The sequence below is a fragment of the Lycium barbarum genome, chromosome 7 (genome assembly GCF_019175385.1).
Source record: "Lycium barbarum isolate Lr01 chromosome 7, ASM1917538v2, whole genome shotgun sequence".
Lineage (NCBI taxonomy): Eukaryota > Viridiplantae > Streptophyta > Magnoliopsida > Solanales > Solanaceae > Lycium > Lycium barbarum.
Window position 1 is genome coordinate 121,522,694 of NC_083343.1, and position 23,104 is coordinate 121,545,797.

Here is a 23,104-nt window from a genome sequence, read left to right on the forward strand (position 1 = left end):
AAAGTCAGCAAAATATAACTACAAGTGTATGGACAAATAATGGATATGGCAACCGGAGGTACCAACTCCAGTTGAACTGAACCTGGTTGTCACCGGAAAACACTGTTCACGGTCAAGTTACTGTTCACTGCCAGAAAAATGTTCACAAATACCTGAAAGGGAGAAGAGAATAGGGGGGGGGGGGGGAAAGCAGAAAAGAAAAATTAAAAAAAAGGAAAAAAAGAGAATAAGCGCCAGAAGCAGATTAAAAAAGGGAAAAAAAAGAGAAGAGGAGAAGAAGAAAAGGAAAGAGAGAAGAAAAGTAAATCTAGCCGGAAAAGTGGCCGGCGTTACCTGGTCGCCGGCGTTACCTGGTCGCCGGCGACACCTGAACAGTGGTGACGTATGGTCGCCGGACGGAGTGGCGGGTGGGCAGATCTGGGAGAGAGCAGAGGAGAGAGAAGTGATAACTTAAACTAATAATTAAGAAAAATACATTAACTTTTTCAAAAGCAATAAAATATAAAACTGATAAATTGAAATCAAAATCAAACAAACAGGATACACAAGAACATAAAACTATAATCATGATATAGGATTACTAGGGGTTATATACATACCGTAAGAATAATTAAGAAAACACATAAAGGGCATACATTAATCCTAAAGACACATCCTAGTTACCTTTCTTTGTTAAGGATATTTGATTTTCTCAATTGAAGTGGAAACTTAGGGATACAAATACAAAAGAGGACTTATTACAATTGGGTTTTTTTTTGCAAAAGAGGACTCATTTTACAACAGATTTTTACTATATATATATATATATATATATATATATATGTATGTATTATGTGTTTAAAAAAAATTATTGCTATATTTTGAAAACTCGCTAATATCGCCGCCTCTGTCCTCTAGTTCTGCATAAAGGCGTTCAAACGCCGCCATTTTCGCTGCCGACACTGCCAACTTCGCCTCCAGGATGGCGAGAAAGGAGGCGAAGTTAGCAGTGTCGGCAGCGAAAACGGCGACGTTTGAACGCCTTTATGCAGAACTAGAGGACAGAGGCGGGGATAAGAAGTTATTCAGGCTTGTCAAGGCCAAAGAGAGGAAGGCACGCGACCTGGATCAAGTGAAGTGCATCAAGGACGAGGATGGCAAAGTGTTGGTGGAGGAAGCTCTCATTAGACGGAAATGGCAGTCGTACTTCCATAAACTCTTGAACGAAGAAGGGGACAAAGACTTTGTGTTGGGAGACTTGGAGTACTCTGAGAGGCATCGCGATTGTGGTTATTGTAGGAGTATAAGAGTCGACGAGGTTAAGGTGTTGTCCGTAGGATGTGTAGGGGAAGAGTGACCGGACCTGACGAGATTCCTGTGGAATTTTGGAAGAGTGCAAGAAGGGCAGGCTTGGAGTGGCTGACTGGGTTGTTTAATGTCATTTTCAAAACGGCGAAGATGCTCGAAGAATGGAGGTGGAGTACAATGACCCCTTTGTACAAGAACAAGGGCGACATTCAAAGCTGTAACAACTATAAAGGTATCAAGCTGCTAAGCCACACTATGAAAGTGTGGGAAAGGGTGGTAGAGATGAGGGTGAGGAGAGACGTGTCTATTTCAGAGAACCAGTTCGGATTCATGTCGGGGCGTTCTACTACTGAAGCCATTCATATTGGTAGGAGATTGGTGGAGCAGTATAGGGAGCGGAAAAGGGACTTGCACATGGTATTCATCGACCTAGAGAAAACTTACGATAAAGTGCCAAGAGAGGTTCTGTGGAGATGCATGGAGGCTAAAGATGTATCTGTGGCGTACATTAGAGCGATCAAGGACATGTATCATGGAGCCAAGACTAGAGTGAGGACTATAGGAGGAGACTCGGAGCACTTCCCAGTTCTGATGGGTTTGCATCAGGGATCAACCCTTAGCCAATTTCTATTTGCCTTGGTGATGGATGGATTGACGCGACAAATTCAAGGTGAAGTGCCATGGTGTATGTTGTTCGCGGATGACATAGTCTTGATAAACGAGACTCGCAGCGGAGTCAACTCTAAGCTAAATGATTGGAGACAAACGTTAGAGTCTAAAGGATTCAAGTTGAGTAGGACCAAAACAGAGTACTTGGAGTGTAGGTTCAGTGGTGTACCTCAGGAGGCTGACGTGGAAGTGAAGCTTGGTACCCAGGTCATTCAAAAGAAAGGAAGTTTCAAATATCTTGGGTCTATTTTACAAGAAAATGGGGATATTGACGATGATGTCACACATCGTATTGGTGCAGGATGGTTGAAATGGAGGCTTGCTTTCGGAGTGCTGTGTGACAAGAAATTGCCACCAAAACTTAAGGGCAAGTTCTACAAAGTGGTGGTTAGACCGACTCTGTTGTACGAGACAGAGTGTTGGCCAGTCAAGAACTCTCACGTGCAGAAGATGAAAGTCGTGGAAATGAGAATGCTACGATGGATGTGTGGGCACACTAGGAGAGATAAGATCAGGAATGAGGACATCAGGGACAAGGTGGGAGTGGCATCGGTGGAGGACAAGATGCGGGAAGCGAGGTTGAGATGGTTTGGGCATGTGAAGAGGAGAGGCATAGATGCCCCAGTGCGGAGGTGTGAGAGGTTGGTTTTGGACGATTTCAGGAGAGGTAGAGGAAGGCCAAAGAAATATTGGGGAGAGGTGATTAGGCAGGACTTGGCATTGTTTCAGATTACCGAGGACAAGACCTTAGATAGGAGGTTGTGGAGGGCTCAGATTATGGTAGAAGGCTAGTAGGTAGTCTCGCTTTTCTGTCGCACTAGTAGGCGTAGCTTTGCTCTATTTTTTATTGCCCTATGTTTCCTGCTTTTATGTGTTGGGTCTTGTCTCTCCATGCTTTTTTATCATGACTTCTTTGCCTTTTTTTTTTTTCTCATTTTCGCATTGCTTTGATTTGCTGTCGGTATCTGACTTTTCTCCCCCTTGTTTTCTTGTTTTCTTTTGAGCCGAGGGTCTTTCGGAAACAACCTCCCTACCAAGGTGGGGGTAAGGTCTGCGTACATTTAACCCTCCCCAGACCCCACACTGTGGGATTCAACTGGGTACGTTGTTGTTGTTGCTTCTAATATCGCCATAATTTGGTATTAGAGGTATAAATAGTGCTATTTATGAAAATTCCCTAAAAAAAAGACTAACCCGTTTATATACCGGGTTGACCGTCAAAAGCCCGATATGGTAATTAATTCACGTAAGCTTTAAACCCTCGTTCTGTTCGTAAACCTAGCCCTCTTTTTGGCATCGCCTACATTACACACATTTTGTGCACATGTAACCAACCCTCTTCTTCATAGCTGCTTCACTTCTTCTCTAAGATTTTTCGAGAAGGTTCTAGAAGATGCTGGAAGTTTATAGAAGCAGCTCAGTTGACTGGAAGCCATCGCCTGTTGTAGCGTTAGCTACTAGCGTCGATAAATCTCAGGTTGCTGCTGCGAGAGAAGATGGAACGGTTGAGATTTGGCTTGTTTCACCTGGCTCCGTTGGATGGCACTCTCAACTTGTACGTATATATATACTTAGTTTTTTTTTTTTTTTTTGATTTAAAATAGTTTAGAATGTGATGAATTGGAATGAAATGGATCAAAATAGATAGCGATGGTTCATATAGTATTACAATTAACGCGATTGAGTACATTTTGTTAATGCAAACTATACGAATACATATTTGTTCCCTTTTTTGGATTTAAAATATCTTAGAATGTGCTCACGTACTGGATTTAAAGGGAGCAAAATAGATGCGGATGATTCATATAGTCATAGGAACTAGCTTGAGATTGAGATGTTGGTTCAACTTGTACGAATATATATTTGTTCCTTTTTTTTTTTTTTGCTTTAAAATAGCTTAGAATGTGCTCAAAGAATTGGAATCAAATGGAGCAAAGTTGATAGTGATGATTCATATAGTATTGCAGTTAGGTTTTTATTTTTTTTTGTTGTTGTTGAAATTAGTGTGTAAAAATAGATAGTGATGATTCATATAGTATTGCAATTGCTGTGCTGTTAACGCAATTTGTACGAATACATATTTGTTCCCTTTTTTTATTTTTTTTTATTTTTGATTTGAAATATGTTAATGCTCACGTACTGTGTGTATTTGGAATCAAATGGATTTATGGAGCAAAATAGATAGTGATGATTCATATAATCGACCTCAACCGGCTAGGGATTGAGATGTTTCTGGTATCAGAATTGGAATTAGTGTGTTGTTAAAGTGATTGAGTTTTTTTTTTTTTTTTTTTTGTGTAGGTAATACATGGAAATCCTAATTCCAGGGTTTCCTCGTTAGCTTGGTGTCAGTCGGGGTCGAGAAGGTCGCCTGCAGGTCGGTTATTTTCATCCAGCATTGATGGATCAGTTTACGAGTGGGATCTTTTTGATTTGACTCAGAAGGTACGTCTACAAACTTTAGCAACATCTGTTATTGTTGTTGCTGTTCTCTTTTACAAACTAACTTGAGTGGCATTGCAATTCTTTTCTTACTTGGTACTTCCTGGTTCTTAGAAAATAAAGCGAACTCTAGCAAGTGAATTAGTCTGATAAGTGCATGGATGTATTGATTGACCGAATCAGAGGAACTATCTATGCAAAACTATACTCGTTTTAGGGTGGCTGGTGTGTGATATGATGAGTGATTTCTGGTCCTTAAAAAGTATACATTATTTAGCAGTGGAATGAAATGGATCTGAATGGTATAGAGGATTCATGTAACAACAACATACCCAGTTAAATCCCACAAAGTGGGGTCTCCCATGGGGAGGGTAGAGTGTACTCAGACCTTACCCTACCTTGGTAGGTAGAGAGGCTGTTTCCAGTAGAACTTGGGCACAAGACCAAGCAATTCAAAGCAGTATAAAAAGCATGGCAAGATACAATAGAAAGGAGGATAAAGCTGGCTTAAAAAAGGAGCCGTAACTACCACACAATAATACGATAATCAACATACAGGAGACAACAAATAATAACAGAAATCGAAAGGCAAGGAACTACAAGAATAATACTACGAATACTAGTATGAAAGAATACGTAGGGCAACACTCAACTACTTACTAACCTTGTACCCTAATTTGTGTCCTACATAACCCCCTATCTAAGGTCATGTCCTCGGCATGTTGGACCTACGCCATGTCCTGACTAATCACCTCTTCCCGATACTTTGTCGGCCTACCTCCGCCTCTGCTGAAACCGTCCATAGCCAAACTCTCACAGAGATTTGAAATTGAGGTATGGTTGGTTGATGTATGAGTGGATGGAAATACAATCAACAAGATAAATTTCTCGACTGCTCTTTTGGTTAACATAGAAAATTTAGGCAAAATCGAACTACCACATAAAAGGAACTTGACATTTTGTCCCGGTGATTGACATTATCCAAAATTATATGATCTTATTTATTTCCTCTCCTCTACCAATATTCTACATTTTTTAACTGTATAAAATAGTCGATTTCCTTCAAACTGTTTGTGAAAAAGCTGGGTATGTTGTTGTTGTTGTGTTTGTGAGAAGGTATTTTTAGCTTCCATTTTATGGTGTTAAGAGACTCAAAACAGATGAAATCCTCTATAATATTTTCCCTTCATAAACATCTAAATTTAGCGGAACATAGTCACAAATGGCAAGTACTTTTGGTAAAAGCTCATGAGCTGCATAATGTTATAATCTAATGTTATTAGCTGTAATTGTCTTAGATACTGTGTTGTTCAGCGTCTCACATGGAATTGGCATAAAAAATACAGTCTTTATGGCTGTGTGATGGGGGATTTTGGGTCTTCCCAGATCAAAGTACTTCAAGATCCGTCCATTTTCCTACCTGTAGTTTTGGATTGGTTTTGACAAATCGAGTAATGTTGTTGTTTCTATGGTTACTTGCAGGCTGTGCTAGATTCTATTGGTGTTTCAATTTGGCAGATGGCTGTGGAGCCATTCAGTATTTCACAGCTTCATCAAAATCATCCAAAGCAGTATGAGAATGGCCATGTTAATCATACAAGTGGTGCTAGTAGCGACAACGAGAGCAGTGAAGGTGAAGAGGATGATGACTCAGTTGTTATTCATGTAGATGATGTTACTGAAAATGGTCGAATTGCATTTGCTTGTGACGATGGCTGTGTACGAATCTACACTGTTTCGGATGAGAAGAATTTGTCTTACAAAAGATCGTTGCCTCGGGTCAGCGGTGAGAAAGCTGCCCCTAAGAGTCAAAGCACAGATATCTGATTGTTGCTTTGGGAATTTCATAGTTACTTTTTGGATAATTGCAGGGCGTACATTGAGTGTCACTTGGAGTTATGATGCAAAGAGGATATTTTCTGGTAGTAGCGACGGGTATGTTCTATTTTGAACTTAACCATGTGCTGTACATTTACTTGTTGATTTATGATGAAAACTGAATTGAGGCATAACGGCGAGGAAGCAGAACTGTCTATTCTTCATGGTGTCCACTGTGAAAATTCTGAGTAGGGATTGTTTCTTTGCAGGTTTATAAGATGCTGGGATGCCAAGTTTGCGCATGAAATCTACAGGATAACAGTGGGTCTTGGAGGTTTGGGTAGTGGATCGGAACTATGCATATGGTCATTACTTGCATTGAGGTGAAGATCACATTGGCAATCCTTCCCTTAAAAGTTTTGGAAAGAAAGAAAATTCATTATTTTCCCATCTTTTTGTGTTTTCTAAGATTTTCCATTTCCATATTGCTTCTATCTTCATATTTGTGTTTGCAGATGTGGTACCCTGGTTAGTGCAGATAGTAGTGGGAGTGTTCAGTTCTGGGACTCCCAGCATGGAACTCTTTTGCAGTCACATTCCAGTCATAAGGGTGACGTGAATGCTTTAGCAGCATCTCCCAGCCACAGTAGGGTGTTTTCTGCTGGTTCTGACGGTCAGGTACATAAACACCACTCTGTAGCTGAAGAAAATTCTCCATTGGAGTGCATGTCATTTGTGCTCAATCCACTAGGATCTCACTGAGCTCATACTTGTTTACCGAGATATTGATGAGCTGACTGATAATATACAAATGAGGTCCCATGTTTATGCATTTCGTAAGAAATGCTATCTTTATTGTTGAAACTAGCAAGGGTGTCAGCCAAAGTTTGAGCCATGAAAAACACTTTAGGGATTAAGTGTTTTAGTATAAGTAGAAGTAATATAGAATATAGGGAAAAGGTGCAAATATATCGCTCAACTTTGCGATTTAGAGCAGATATACCCCTCGTTAAAAAAGTGGTGCTTATATACCCCTGCCATTACACAAATGGTTTAAATATACCCTTGCCGTTACAGAAATGGTGCAAAGATACCCTTTTCGCTATCAGAATTTAATTTTTTTGAAAAATCATTTAGCTTATTTTTTAATTAAGAAAATGTCACGTTGCTTTTAAAAAAAATAAGTCTCCATTTTTTTTGAAGGCATGAGGCAATTTTTTTTTTCTTCTAGTGGGTTGTCTCATTTGTTTTAAAAAAATATCTCATTGGCTTTAAAAAAAAATAAGTCTACCCATTTTTTTAAATGAACCAGACCCCACCCACTAGGAATTTTTTTTAACCATGTGGCTTTAAAAACAAAAGTCTACTTAAAAAAAATAGGTAAACTTATTTTTTTAAATCCATGTGGCATTTTTTTCATTGAAAAACAAGCTAAGAAATAAAAAAAAACTCTCTCTCATGCTGTCGGCACAAGGTAAGTAAACCTGCGCCGCTGGTGGCAAACATGGGGAAGGGTGGCAAACATACCGCAAAAAAACGTGGGCGCGGTCGCCCTCGGAAAGACTGGATCAACGAAGGTAGCAATAATAGAGGGAAAACAAAAAGATCGGAGGGTTTTGAGGTGGATGGTCCCACCACCACGGCGATTCCACCGGAGCATCTATCTCCAGCTACAGCGGTGGGGCTCAACACTACACCTACCACTGGTGGAGGGGAGAGCACTACCTTGATTAATGGTGTCTCCAAACGGCTGCTATTGACACTTCCTAGCTTATCCGATGGTGGTCAGGCAAGTGGATCTCCGGTGGTCTGTGAAATAACACCACCCGTGCAACAAAATACGAAGGGGAGCACAGATCCAAAAGCTAGGGTTGCTGAGATTGCTCTAGAACAAGCGACTGAGCCCCCACAACCCTGCATAAAGGCACCACAACCATGGACGAACTTATTCCAGAAGAACAGACTTGCGGCGAATGGTATGGCACTGGAATACATACCTCCAATGATAGTAAATGGTCAGACGGTGGTGCAATTAGAGCAACAAGAGGTCAAGGCGGAGATGGATAAATGGAGTAGAGCACTTATTGCTTTTGTCATAGGAGAAATTCCGGGATACAATGCGATGAAAAGGTATATAAAGTTGAATTGGGCAAATGTTGTTACACCCGATCTTCACTACCATGAAGAGGGCTACTACCTTATCAGATTTCAAACCATTGATGATAGAAATGAAATTTTCTATTCGGGTCTCTTCACCATCAACAACAAACCCATAATTTTACACCCATGGACCCCTGACTTTGATTTCTCACAACAGTTTCCCACAGAAATCCCACTATGGGTCAAATTCCCTAGATTGCCTATGTCTTGTTGGGGAACAAAATCGTTAAGCAGAATAGCAAGTGCTATAGGGAAGCCTTTGGTTGTAGATGAATGCACTATCACTCAAACCAGAGTTTTGTACGCTAGGATGCTTGTGGAAGTTAATGTTACTAAACAAATTCCTAGTGAAATTCCGATGATTGATCCCAAGGGCAAAAAATTCCAGCAAGAGGTTACATATGACTGGAAACCAGAGTATTGTGACAAGTGTTTGGTTGTGGGACACAAATGCCATCGCCAACCAAAACCTCAAGTCCCCCTTATAGATATTCCAAACAAAAGAAGAGTGAACAGGAGAATCCCTCAGGAATGGAAATTCAAAGGTGTCATCGGACCAGCTGTGGCTTCAGTCCAAACGTTGCCACATAAAACTAGTGATCTTCCGATCAATGAGTTAGCTGGCCCAAGTAACAAACCACCTCCCTTGGCCTAACAACAGACTACTACCAGTGTTATAATCAACAGCAGAGGAGTGGTAGTTCAAAACAATTCACCGCATATCACAGCGATAGCACCAGAGCTCACTCTCAGAATTTTCCAGCATTAGTATTTTCCCCAAGAAAGAGTGACAAACAGGGTTATGCAGTGAGTACTGGTGCCCGAAACTTACCCCTTGATAGGGGTGGAACTTGTTCGCAATGAATTGGTTAATTTGGAATGTTAGGGGTGTGAATAAGAGGTACAAACAGAAGGAACTAAAGCAGTACCTGAGGAATAAAAGGATCACATTAGCTAGTGTAATTGAAACACGAGTAAAAGAGCACAAAGCTAATCATATCCTTAGTAATGTGGCACATAATTGGGACATGCTAAACAATTATAATGAAGCAAGCAATGGCAGGATCTGGGTGATCTGGGACCCTGCATGGTATAACATCACCATTATCAAACAGGGTGCTGAGTTTATACATTGTAGGGTCAGCGGGACAACCAACCAAGTCAACTGCCTGATGACCATAATCTTGGGTATAACACAGCTGATCAGAGAAAACTTTTATGGGAAAGTCTAGCGGAGTGTGCCACTGGTGTCAATGAACCATGGATCATATGGGGTGATTTTAATGCAGTGTTGCACATCTGGGATAGGGAAGGAGGTAACACTATTACCTCAAATGAAATACAAGATTTTTCAGACTGTATCACAAACCTACAGCTTAATGAACTCAACTGGAGGGGTGAATATTACACATGGACCAACAAACAACATGGAACCGACAGGATTTATAGTAGAATTGATAGAATATTTGGAAATGGGGACTGGATGATGCAGTGGGGGCAGGTGACCACTGAATATGATCTTCCATACATCTCAGATCACGCACCCATGCTCCTACGATTACAGGCAGATCAATACCCCACTCAGACACCTTTCAGGTTTTTCAACATATGGACCACTCATGACCAATTCTTACAACTGGTTAAACGTGTATGGGACCAAAAATTCAGAAGTGGAAAAATGGAGGATATCTGGGAAAAACTGAAGGCCCTCAAACCTGTTCTAAAGAAGCTGAATACTGATCATTTTAAGGGACTCACTAAGCATATTGAACAGGCTCGAATGGAACTGCAAGATGTACAAAAGTCAATCAACTGGCAATGCACTGAAGCTCTATTGAATAAGGAGAAAGAAGTCCTACTAAAATTGGAAAGATGGTCGCTGATTGAAGAGAGTGCTTTCAAGCAAAAATCCAAAGCTAGTTGGATCAAACTTGGGGACTCAAATACAAAATACTTTGCTGCTGTTGCCTAAGAAAGAACACATAGGAAGCAAATCAAAGAGATTAAGTCACTAGCTGGGGTCAGGTTAACTGATAGCAATGCCATATCTGCTGAAATCCTCCAATTCTATAAGAGCCTAATGGGCAGTGCTGCTGACAGTTTGCCAGCTGTTAATAAACTCATAATGAGGAATGGACCTATCTTGAGCCACCAGCAAAAACTGCTCCTGTGTTCACCAGTCACTGATGAGGAAATCTACACTGGTTTGGCTTCCATTGGTGATGAAAAGGCACCAGGTATTGACGGTTACAACTCTCTCTTTTTTAAACATTCCTGGGCAGTTGTGAAAGCTGATGTGGTAGATGCAGTAAAGGAGTTTTTTCATACGGGTAGAATGTTCAATGGCTAAATCTAGTATAGTGGGTCTTGTTCCGATGCGGGAAAAAATCTTTTTAAAAGGCATCTCGGCGAAAGAGTAATTGCACAACTCTAACTCTCCTGCCTAAAATCCCAAACCCCACTACTGTAAAGGACTTTAGACTAATAGCTTGTTGTACTATTCTTTACAAACTGATTGCTAAAGTTTTTGCTGCTAGATTACAAGTGGTAATGCCTAGTCTTATTTGTGAAGCCCAAGCAGGATTTATACCGGGGAGGAAAATTGCGGATAATATTATCCTTGCTCATGAATTAGTCAAAGCCTACTCTAGGAAAAACACCTCTGCCAGAGCCATGATCAAAATTGACCTTCAAAAGGCGTATGACTCAGTGGAGTGGCCTTATTTAGAGCAAGTTATGATTGAACTTGGTTTCCCAGATAAATTCCTCCACTCCTCCACTGGATAATGGCTTGTGTCAAAACAGTCAACTACACTATTCTTATAAATGGATCCACCTCTGAACCTTTTAATGCTGCAAAAGGCTTGAGACAAGGTGACCCAATTTCCCCCTTCCTATTTGCCATTTCCATGGAATACCTTAGTAGATGCCTAAGTGAACTAAAACAAGTCAAAAAGTTTAAATACCACCCTAGATGTGCTAAACTAGGCATTACTCATTTGAGTTTTGCAGATGACCTACTCTTGTTCAGTAGGGGTGATCTAGATTCTGTCTCTGCTCTCCATAAATGTTTCCTTATCTTTTCTGAAGCCTCTGGATTGCAGCCTAATTTAAATAAAAGTTCCATCTATTTTGGGGGTGTCAAACAGACTGACAGAGATAAAATTGTGTCACAGTTGGGATATGGGCTGGGGGAGTTACCTTTCAAATACCTAGGCATCCCTCTTTCTAGCAAAAAACTTTCCATCTTGCAATGGCAACCCTTGATCACAAAAATTACTAGTAGAATTGCCTCCTGGACTGCTAAGAAACTATCCTACGCTGGTAGAACTCAACTAGTACAATCAGTCATCTTTGGCATGCAAGCGTATTGGGCTCAACTCCTCCCTATTCCTGCCCATGTGCTGAAAGTAATTGATGCCTATTGCCGAAGCTACATATGGTCAGGAACAAATGTCATCACTAAAAAGGCACTTGTTGCTTGGGATAAAGTATGTTTGCCCATGTCTATTGGTGGACTAAACCTGATCAATCTCAAGTTATGGAATGTGGCTGCATTAGCAAAGACTTGTTGGGATTTAGCTCACAAACAAGACAAGCTTTGGATTAGATGGATACATACATACTACATAAGAGGGAGACACTTGGGGGACTTTGATATACCTCAACAGGCGTCATGGATGGTGAGACAAATAATACAGGCTCAACATACTCTTCAACAGGTTCAACATACTCAAAGTACTAAACATAGCATGATAAGAACTATCTACCTACAGTTGCTGCCTAACCTACCAAGAGTGCACTGGAAATCCATGCTATTCAACAACAATGCAAGACCAAAAGCTAAATTCATTATGTGGTTGCACTTCCATGGAAGATTGTTGACTGCAGATAGGCTGCTCAAGTGGGGAATACAAGCTGACCCAAAATGTGTGCTATGTTTGACACATGATGAAAATCAGGAACATTTGTTTGTGCAATGCCCGTATACCAGGAACTTATGGGGAAAGTTGCTAGTATGGTTGCAAAGACCACATATGAATGCTCCAACATGGGACCGCTATATCAACTGGACTATCGCTAATGCTAAAGGGAAATCACTGCATGCCAAGTCCTTCAAAATCATATTGGCTGAGTGTGTCTATTCTACCTGGATTGAAAGAAATGCCAGGCGTTTTGAAGGAAAATCAACTGCCTATGAGAACATTGCAAAAGAAATTGCGTACTCATGCTATGTATGAGCTACACCAGTAATGCAACACTATTTTCATAGATTTTCCTTTTGAAGAGCCTAGTGGTGAGTGAAACATAGTCGGAAATTTCGATAGTTGTTTACTTGTACTTCATCAGATAGCTAAGCTGTGATGTAGCTAGCTATGGTCTTGTAATTCTGCACTTGGTGATTAATGGAAAGTTTGATTACCAAAAAAAAAAAAAAAAACAAGCTAAATGATTTTTAAAAAAAATTCTGTCAGTGAAAAGGGTATATTTGCACATTTGTCTAACGGCAGGGGTATATATGCACCACCTTTTTAACGAGGAGAATATATGTATTTCCAGTTTAGCCAACATACAGAAAGTGAAGTTGAGGTGCAGTCAGGCAGTACTGCTGTACTTAAATGCAGAGAATCCAAATATCTAGACCTCTATGCTTGTCCCAAATTACTAGTTACGTAAATTTTGCAGGGACCTAGTATATAGTTGTCCGAAGTGTATCTAATACCACATTGAGATCTCATGTGACATAGGGTACTAGGTGTAAAAGTGAGAAGCGCAAAAAATCAACTAGGGCCTTAGGGCTTAAGCGCAAAAAGGAAGCTCACGCCTCACAATTTTAGAACAATATCAAAATGAACATTGCACGATTATACTTAAAATAGCTAAGTAAACAAGAAGTCAACAAAAATGATATCTATTGGCAAATCTTTCTAGATGCTTGTTATGATTTCTTGCTCTATCTTCACTCAAATCAGATTTGCTTGCATAGTGCAGGAAAGAGATGATTGTTAAGATTTTTTGCTTTCTTTTTCATTCATATCTTCTAGTATATCAAAAGTGAAGTACAATTATTGTTTTTAAGGATTCAAAGAGGAGCTCTTGGTTTTAGAATCTAGGGAAGGTTGACAATTGAATTAATGGTAGGATAGGCCTGAGAAAGGCTGGAAATTGATGATAAGGGAAATAATGTGACGGAAGAGCTGGGAATTGATGATAAGGGAAATGGCGTGATAGAAGAGAAACAGAGGCTATGCATCTGCCAACGTGTGCGAAAGAGAACTAGTAGAGACTACTAAGTGGGTGAGATGGACTGGGCTTTAGTGGGCCTGTGAGCAAGGTCTGAGGAAATTGCTAGAGAGTGGGGAATGGTGACAGCAGTGCTTTGAGATGCTACAGTTTTAATAAAAAGATTAAATGGTTTGTGAATAGAAAAAGATAATATGTCTTAAGCTTTTGTAATTGTTAGTTGCTTAAGTTGTAGTACACGGGTTGAATAGTGTCTAAAGAAAAAAAAATGCGTTAGAACATTTGATTACCGTTGCTCCATATTTCCAGTACAAGCGCCTTTTGTGTTTTGTTATTTCATTTTTTTCATTACTTGGAGTTGCGCGTAAAATTTCACTTTCTTTTTTATTTTTTGCTATCAATTTTTTTTTCTTTCTATAAATTGTTTAAGGTAAATGAAAGTGAAAGCACAAGGCAAAGAGTTGACCACTGAATAAAACTGGGGGTTTCTGCTTTGTTACCAGAAATATCTCTGTAATCTTTTTAATTTTATTTGAGATTTTTCAGCTATAATTTTTTAGAGAACTCAATTTAAGCTTGCTTATATATCTGCTAATGATTTGCTACTGCTTTTAGGTTATACTATATAAGCTCTCAGCCAATGAGGTTGGGTCTCATGATGGAGACATTTCTTCTGTAGTCATGAAGAAATGGGTTTATGTTGGTTATGTGAGGGCTCATACACATGATGTGAGGGCCTTGGCAGTTGCTGTACCCATTGCTCATGAAGGTCAGTTATTTTGTTGTGCCTGTCGTTCACTGACAGTGATGTTAAAATTTTGGTTCTGTTTTAATTTTGGACTTAAGATATCCCTTTCTTTTTTGGGTTTGTTATACTTATTGTTTAGCTTTCTTCTCTTTATCAGAGCCCATAATCGAACAGAAGGCAAAGAAGCATCGTTCTAGGGAGAAGCCCCTTGAGTTTAGTTACCATAAATGGGCACATTTGGGTGTGCCGATGCTTATCTCAGGTGGTGATGACACTAAACTTTTTGCATACTCTGCAAGGGAATTCACCAAATTTTCTCCACACGACATTTGTCCTTCACCCCAGAGGCCACCCATACAACTTGCAGTAAATACAATTTCCAGTCAGGCGTCTTTACTGTTAGTCCAGGCTTCGTACTGGATAGATATTTTTTGTGTTCGTGTAAAAAATGGGGTTGTGTCTGACAGTTGTGGCCCAGCTGGTGGAGCTGCAAGAACAGATCTAGTGGCTCGTGTTAAGTGCAAAACTTCAAGGAAGATCACATGCAGTGCAATTTCTCCTTCAGGTGTACTATTTGCTTATTCTGACCATGTAAGACCCTGCCTTTTTGAACTTAAGAAGAGTGGTGCTGGCAAGAGTGCATGGACTGTAAGCAGAAGGCAGCTCCCTTTGGGACTTCCATTTGCCCATTCAATGGTTTTCAGTGCAGATTCTTCTCGGATGATGATAGCGGGGTGTGACAGAAGGATCTATGTGAGTAAATCTGTCTTCCAATTTATCTTCTATAGTTTTACACGATAATGTTTTTCACCTTTAAAGTCAGGGTCAATGTATGTTTTATGTTACAATCAATGTTTTATGTTACAATCACTTCTGAGCAGTGCGTACATGACAGCTTTTCTGAGGTGTTACTCTGAATTTATTAAGGAGTTTGTAGGTGGTTAGGTGGTAAGGTTCTTACTAATGACAAAAATTTTTAATCAGGAATCATCTTTAGAACTACACCAACTTAAAGAACTACATTAGAGTTTCTCCCATTCACATATTTTATGTCAACCAGTCTCTATTTACGTGCACGACACGTATATCCCATAATAATTAGTGCAAAATCTGTATCCAGAGCAACATTGTTTTGTGTTAATCTTATTAAAATTAAAATTATACTGTTAAAAAAAATCTTATTAAAATTAATGTATTTTGAAGTGTTGTTTTTTTTTGAATAAGTGTTACTTGTTCCTAATGCATGGAAACTAGAATAAAAACTTGGGAAATTCTGAAAAGATATTTTACTGCTTATATTATGTCACCTTACTAATTAAAAAGTTAGTATCCTAACATCACATACCAAGAAATTATGTAAAAAGGGCAAACAATGAATAAAAGGAATGGTGAAGTTTCTAAGAATTATGTATAATTAACAATTTTGTCCAACATGTGATGTACTTCCAAATCATAGGAAAGTCGTTCAAAATTTTGTATTGGGCTTGTGCTTTTACAATGATACATAGATAGATAATAGAGAGTGTGAACCTTATCCAACATGGGATGTACTTGCAAATGATAGGAAAGTCGTTCAACATTTCGTATTGTGCTTGTGCTTTTACAATGATACATAGATAAATAATAGAGAGAGTGTGAACCTTTTCTTGTGTGTGGTATCCGGCTACCCTCACAACTTCATCTATGTAAGGTGGCATGGGATAGCTGTCGCAGTGTGAAAGTATTCTATAAGTATGATGAATCCTCTGATGTGGAATTAATATAAATGATTTATTGCTGACCCATGAAGTGTAGTAAATTGATAGATTAGTTGAATTGATATCTATACGATGTACATGTAATAGGTTCTTTTACTTCATCTTAAAATAAAAATAAATATGATGTACATGTATCGGACATCATTCAATACGTTTATATTTATTGGTTATCAAAAAAAGTGAGTATTGAATCTGATGCAACTTTAATTTGTTGCATCATGTGAAGGAAGTTGAGAACTTTCTTCAAGAAGAAAAATTTCATCATATTTTATCTCCCTCCTCTCCCCCACCCACCAAAAATAAAAATAGGAGAGGAAATTGTTTCTCTAGTACGTAAACTCGTATCTATTGAGTTTCAGTGAGATGGTCACTAACTTTCTCCTGCTAGTGAATTTGAACCAGTGTTGAGAAAAGTGTTTGCTCTGTCGCGTAAAGTGACACAGCGGAGCGACGCGAGATGGCCTCGCTTCGACATGTCGAAGGTGCAATATCACTGAAGCTTTCGCTTCCAGTGATGAGCTGACAAAGCAACAAGTGATCGCTTTGTTGCTTCTGACTTCTTACCATTAAAAGGGAATAAAGAAACAAAAAGCCACACAATTACCCAGCTAATTCAGAATTCGTGCGCCGACACTTCTCGCATGAATCTGATCTAGCAGCAGGTGCTTCTTTCTCCTCCTCTTCTACTGTTTCTTCTTTGAAGTTTCACTGCTACAGAACCTGTAACCCTGCATTAGGGCTCTGATGAATAAGTGCAGAAGCTTTGCATCACTCCTCCCTCGAGTCTTCGCTGCACAGGTGAAGAACCCGGAAAGGCTTTGAAGCTTGTTCTTCTTCTTCATCTTGCAACACTACTATCTTTCGATTGTTTTAATTGTTTTCACTCTGTTTACTTGAATAGAGTATGTGAAGAAGGCTTTACTATAAAAAGCCAATTACTTTGTCAAGTGAATTAATTAATGGCAAATTGTTTTTGTATTTTTCCCTTTTTTAATACTGATGTGAAAATGGTATGGTTTTAGCAATCCCTGCCTGCATTCTACTCCCTTTTCTTATAAATTTATAGCAATAAACGATCATGAGGTGTATGATTCTGTTTGGCGGGGTTAAAATTGAGGAATAGGATTACGGTCAAATGGTAATAATTAATTTTAGCCTATTAGCTTGTGAACTTTGTTTGAATTCATTCCATTTTTCTTTTTATAAAGTTGATTATGCTTCTTCGGTGTGTGACGGTTATGTGAGAACTTGTATAGTATGCGCTTGTTAAGTTTTGCTCTTTTATTTATGATGATTTCCTGATTATTTATGCGTATTATGCAACTTTGGTACTTCAAAAAGTGTGGTTTCTCGCGCGTCACTTCTCTTATAATTATTGCTGAAAGCCCCCATGGCGTCTTTTGCGCTTTTCATATTTGAAAACACTAAGTTGAACCAACTAATTTCTCCCAGTGAAAATGGTCCATCTCGCCTAAACATGTTTTTTTAAGGGAGAATTACTACATAGGACAAGTGGGACTACTTTTTCCTACTACTGTGTGGTAGAATAATGGAAAAATAGCAACACATGCGTCCTTTTGAATTGTACCTCTTACTTTGTCATCTGTCTCCCCTGCCCCAGCAGACTCACCACTGCCAATGTAGATCACAATTCACAGGGGAGATGTGGAGGAGTTGGTGGAAGGTTAGAGAACATCAAGGAGAATGTGAAATATTGAGCAGGTGATTGAGGAAAAAAAGAGGCTTGAGGGAGTTGAAGAGATTGCCAGTTTGGGTTTGTGGGGGGTGGGGGGTGGGTGGGCCAATGACAACGGAGGAGAGAGTTGGGCTGTAACTGGTGTAAGAGGGATTATGGACCTTGTTGCTTAAGGACAGTGCAGCGTGGAGACAACAGTGAATGGACAATAAAAAGTATCAATCTTATGATGAAGTGTGGTAGTACTTGAGGTATAATTGTGATGTTTTCGTGACTGCATATGGTCTCTTACACTTGTCTTCTCTTCTAGGTGGTTGATGCTGTAAGCTTGGAACTAGTTCATGTTTTTACACCTCGTCGTAAAGAGCACTATGAAGAACTGCCACCAAATGAACCTCCCATTACGAGAATGTTTACTAGTGTAGATGGGCAATGGTTAGCTGCTGTCAACTGCTATGGAGATGTATATATATTTAATCTAGAGATACAGAGGTACTGGACCTTCTCTTGGCATATATCAAGTATCTGATCTCTCCTCAATTTCCCCATTGTGGTTATCTTGTTTTTTCTTCCATAAACTTATAGGTTTACTATATGGCCTATAGAAATTTTTGTAGAGAGTCAAAATTCTTCAGTCGTGTTCTTGCGCATTGAAATTTCGTAATACATCATTTCCTGCGTTGCACGTTTATCTCTTGAGTAGAACTCTCATTTTCCACTTGATATCTTTACCTGTCAAGTCAGTTCAATATCTTTGTGGGACCTTCATTTTGTATTTCCTTTTCGGCTCTGACTGAATTTTATTGTATAACAGGCAACATTGGTTTATTTCAAGGTTGAATGGCTCTTCCATTACAGCAGGTGGCTTTACTCCTAGAAATAGCAATGTGCTCATAGTATCCACATCTTCGAACCAGGTATATGCCTTTGATGTTGAAGCTAAACAACTAGGAGAATGGTCCAACCGGAATACATTCTCCCTGCCGAGAAGATTTCAAGAATTTCCTGGAGAAGTGATTGGGCTTTCTTTTGCTCCTTCTACTAATTCATCATCCGTCATAGTCTACAGTTCAAGGTGTGTCTTTTGCAATTTTTGCCAAAGTTGTTTTTGAATTTTTGTTATTCTTGGTCTTCTGCTGTCTTGTCTAGTTAAATTCTTTTGGTGATAAGCTGTTTTAATGTTAATTAGTTTATACTGGCCTTTACTGGACAGTGTCCTATTAGGATATGAGTGTCTTTTAGAGAATGGTGAATAACATAAAATGCGGGTTGGCCTCCTAATTTGGGCTAAGTAATAAACAAATGGACTTACTTAGCAGGCTTGTCATTTTATATGTTTGGATAAAAAGATTTTGCTTTTGATGCATCGAGGCACATAAGCACACATCAGAAGTAGTCAGCACGTGTGATGTGCTGCAGATTGCCGCAATTCGATCATTATAGCTGAGAGAATGTTTAAAGCAATTTACTAGCTGAAAGTTCTCTTTTCTTTTTTGGCTGTGTTAAGAAATCTAATTCTTTATCCACACCCAAGGGTGTGGCCTAGTGGAATGAAGTTGGAGGAGGAGAACCATGAGGTTGACAAAGACAAAAGACACTAGTCATCTGCCTAAACCTTGGTAGGCAGAGTTATGTGGTACCCGGCACTCGTAGAAGGTAACAGGTGCACGATGAAATAGTTGAGGTCGCCACACCCCTCATCATTTGAAAAAAAGAAATCTAATTCCTTATCTAACCTAATGTTGGTCCGAGTCATTCTTCAAAGCGTTCAGTTGAAAGCCCAACTTAATTACAAAGGAACAGCCTGTGGCTTTAATATTTTGTCGAAATTTATAGTGCTTAAGCAGTGTATGCTTCACTGTGTGTACCTAGCTATGGGTCCAATGGAAATTATTTTGATGATGAACTAGTCCTATTTCCTGCGTATTCCTTCTCAGTTAGCTGGATCTTTCTCGAGTTCTCTATCTGGTTACGTTCAAATAACCTAATTGCATTATTTTAGTGCTTTAGTTTCATAAATCTCACGTGATAACATTTTATGGCTTTATTCTGTAGGGCGATGTGCTTGATTGACTTTGGATTGCCAATTGGTGATGATGACGATACTGACTTAGCTAATAGTCAAGATTTAGCTTTGAAGAAGTTACATAATAGTTCTGCTGCAAATGGGACCTTAAAGCGCAAGTTGAAAGGGAATGACTTAGATTCGAAACAAAATGGTAGAAAGAATTTTGAATTCTGTGCTTTCAGGGATCCTGTTTTATTTGTTGGACATCTTTCAAGAACTTCCACCTTGATCATAGACAAACCTTGGATTCAAGTGGTTAAAACTCTTGATGCTCCACCCGTTCACAGACGTATTTTTGGGACATAACTCTTGTCACAAGTTTTTGTAATACTAGGGAATGTTTCGAGGGGAGTATTCAAACCCCTTTCGCTTATAAATTTGTCTTTGTTGTTAGTTGGAGTTTGGGTGGGAAAAAGGTTTGAAATCGATTCTCAAGTTTCAATATAGTTTCACTTCATCTGCAGGAGTTCTATGGAAATGCGTGGACCTGTAAATACAACTAGTGAGCTTTACGAAGTGTCCGTTAGCCTCTTCAGATAATGACAAATGTTTTCATGTATCAATTAGTATTTTTTTAAAATTTCTGTATCAATCAGTTTTGCCCCTTGAAACAAACATTTTGATCCATAATGTTAAAAGTTATTTTCTAATAGTGTGCTTCTCTCCTCTCTTGCTTAAGTTATACTACAATTTGTTTTTAGTTGATTCAAATTAATCTACTTTAATGGAAAAATTAAAGCTGAGTTTAACTAGCTTTTTAGTTATGACCACAAGATAAACAAATCTTGGTCTTTTTCTGATTTCCCTGGATGTTCAATGTTTAGGATCATATAATTTATTTTGTTCGATCATATTTTTTACTGTTTTTCCAATGGTTGGGATCAGACATGTAATGTGCTTCACTACTATTTCTATCATTTCCACTATTGATTATTGTTTCCTTATACACATGCTACTTCGATCTTTTAAAATCAACCCTTTCCTTCATCAATCTCTTTTCATGGGACCAAACCTGTTTGTTAGTTACATATAAACTGTCGTTTCATGCAAAATGTCATTTTCTGTTGAAGATCTTGGATTTTTTCTAGTGTCTAGTCATGTATGTCCTAATACTGTGTAAACTTGTGGAAGGTTTTAGTTTCCATATTATTTTCGGCTGGCCAAGTTCTCTATCATCGAGGACATTCAGTTATCATTCAAAACAAAAGTATTGGATATTTTTGTATATAACGATGATTGGCTCATAGAAAGGTGGAGAGTAGGTTGAATCAATTTCTTCTTTTATAGGGAAACTGAATGAGCAAATAAATAACTCTACACTAGATTTTTATGGTGGTAACTTTGTGTTCAAGGATTTAATCACTACGGTTTTTTATAATTGAGCACTAGAACATATGTTAAAATGTTCATATTAGACACCTTCGATTCAAATTGTAGAATTCTTTTTGCATGTGATCTCAAATACACTATAACGTAGATAAGTTAATCACTTAAAATGTTATTCCCTTTAATTATACATGTCATCCTCAATTAAACACGCCTGAGGTTTTAAGTGGTTAACTTATCTACGTAATGGACATTTGATAAACAAAAAGAAATTCAAAATTTGAATCAAAAGTATCTAATAGGAACACTTTATCATGTGTTTAGGTGCTCAAACAAGTCATAATTCGAGTGAGATTGTTGATGTATTAAGCCTTTTTTAATCAGATTTTAATATCTTCTAGTAAGCTAGTTATCACCTTTGAGTTTCGGCAATTTGTCACAGAGCAAGGAAAGCAGGAACTACCAAAGTAACTATACCTTCGGAATTATTTGTCCAACATCTAAAAGTATTATATTACTAATTCTTGCAGAGTCCGGCGCCAAAATGGCTTCTTTTTGGAGCTAATAGACAAAAATAGAATGCCTTTTTTTTTATATACCAAAATGGATATTTCGTGCGTTATCCAACGAAATACCCAAAAAAATACTGTTTCGGTCCGGAAAATAAAATTAACTGATCGTTGCATTTCGCTACACTTGTAGCGAAATGTAACAAATATATATATATTTTTATTTCGTTTATATACCAACGAAATGAGACAAAATTTATTTTGTTCCATTTCGCTGGAAAAACCCCTTATCTTTTTTTTTTTTACCATTTTTCTGCTCTCGACTTTTACCCTAAATTATTTTACGTTATCACAGCCACACCTCTCCATTCTCCATTCTTCCTCTGTCTCCATTCTCCTTTCTTCCTCTTCTTCCGTTTTCCATATTTTTTTCTACTAATCCTATCACAAGGATTCCTCAACTTCTGCTCCATAATTTTCTTCAAATTGAGGTAATTTATTAATTTTATAACTTTTTACATATATTTTTTGATTTAGTCATTATAAATTAGTTCATATTTATTTTTTTAATTTATTTATATCTTGTTCTTAGTATAGTAGATTATAATAAAGAAAACAAAAGTTACAAGTTTAATTAATCAATAGTTGGTAATTTCAGTTTTTGCTTCAGTTAAAAAAAGCTTTAAAAAATGTTAGTAGAGTTTATTGGTCAACGAACTGCAATTAAAATACTAAAAAGATCTTTGAAGCTACTGGTTAAAAAGGTATAAATTCATATCATAAAATGTTCTTTTAATCAGTCATTTTCATACAACATCAGTTAAAAAAAAAATGAAGAAATTGTGAGGAAAGTAAGATTGTTAAATATAACATAAAGATATTTGTATCATTTCCTGGGTCATTTTCTATATTCAAATTGTGACTAGTCGTTGGAGATTATTTTCTATTGATAAGCATGAAGAATTTTACTTTTCAAATTAAAAGTATAAGATCAAGAAACTGTGAGGAACTTGGAATTGTTTTTGAAGCTAATAGACAAAAATAGCATGTTTTTTTTTTTTTTTTTTTTTTTTATATATACCAAAATGGGTATTTCGTTGGATAACCAACGAAATACCCAAAAGGTTACTGTTCCAGTCCGGTAAAAAAAATTTAACTGTCCTTGCATCCCCTCTCCAGTCATATGGTTTGTTTTAAATACAAAAGAAGTAGTTATATATAAGATGAATACTATTATGACAATTAATTATGAGCTTAACCAAAAGTTTAATTACATTTTGTTGACCACATAGTGAATTGCAATTATTTTTTGACAGTTGTACTCTTATTAATTTTTTTTTCTTTTCTCACGTGATGATATATCTTATAGGTTGACCTTTG

At 38.1% G+C, this 23,104-nt stretch overlaps 1 protein-coding gene across 1 annotated transcript; it reads left to right on the top strand.

Moving 5' to 3' along the window:
* Window positions 1-3,213: 3,213 nt before the first annotated feature.
* Window positions 3,214-20,539, top strand: LOC132604057 (WD repeat-containing protein PCN-like). Its single transcript, XM_060317383.1, has 11 exons — window positions 3,214-3,511; window positions 4,258-4,401; window positions 5,881-6,184; window positions 6,270-6,333; window positions 6,486-6,599; window positions 6,732-6,894; window positions 14,236-14,389; window positions 14,526-15,121; window positions 18,132-18,313; window positions 18,636-18,896; window positions 19,877-20,539. Exons 1-11 carry the CDS (start codon window positions 3,350-3,352, stop codon window positions 20,193-20,195), a joined length of 2,463 nt encoding a protein of 820 aa, XP_060173366.1. The 5' UTR covers window positions 3,214-3,349; the 3' UTR covers window positions 20,196-20,539.
* Window positions 20,540-23,104: the final 2,565 nt, after the last annotated feature.

What these genes read in the sequence shown, in the direction of transcription:
- LOC132604057 (XM_060317383.1), top strand. Translation starts at nt 3,350, where the DNA reads ATGCTGGAAGTTTATAGAAGCAGCTCAGTTGACTGGAAGCCATCGCCT. An exon ending in TTTTTGATTTGACTCAGAAG is followed by an intron (nt 4,402 to 5,880) that starts GTACGTCTACAA and finishes GGTTACTTGCAG; the next exon opens with GCTGTGCTAGATTCTATTGG. An exon ending in GGTGTGACAGAAGGATCTAT is followed by an intron (nt 15,122 to 18,131) that starts GTGAGTAAATCT and finishes CTTCTCTTCTAG; the next exon opens with GTGGTTGATGCTGTAAGCTT.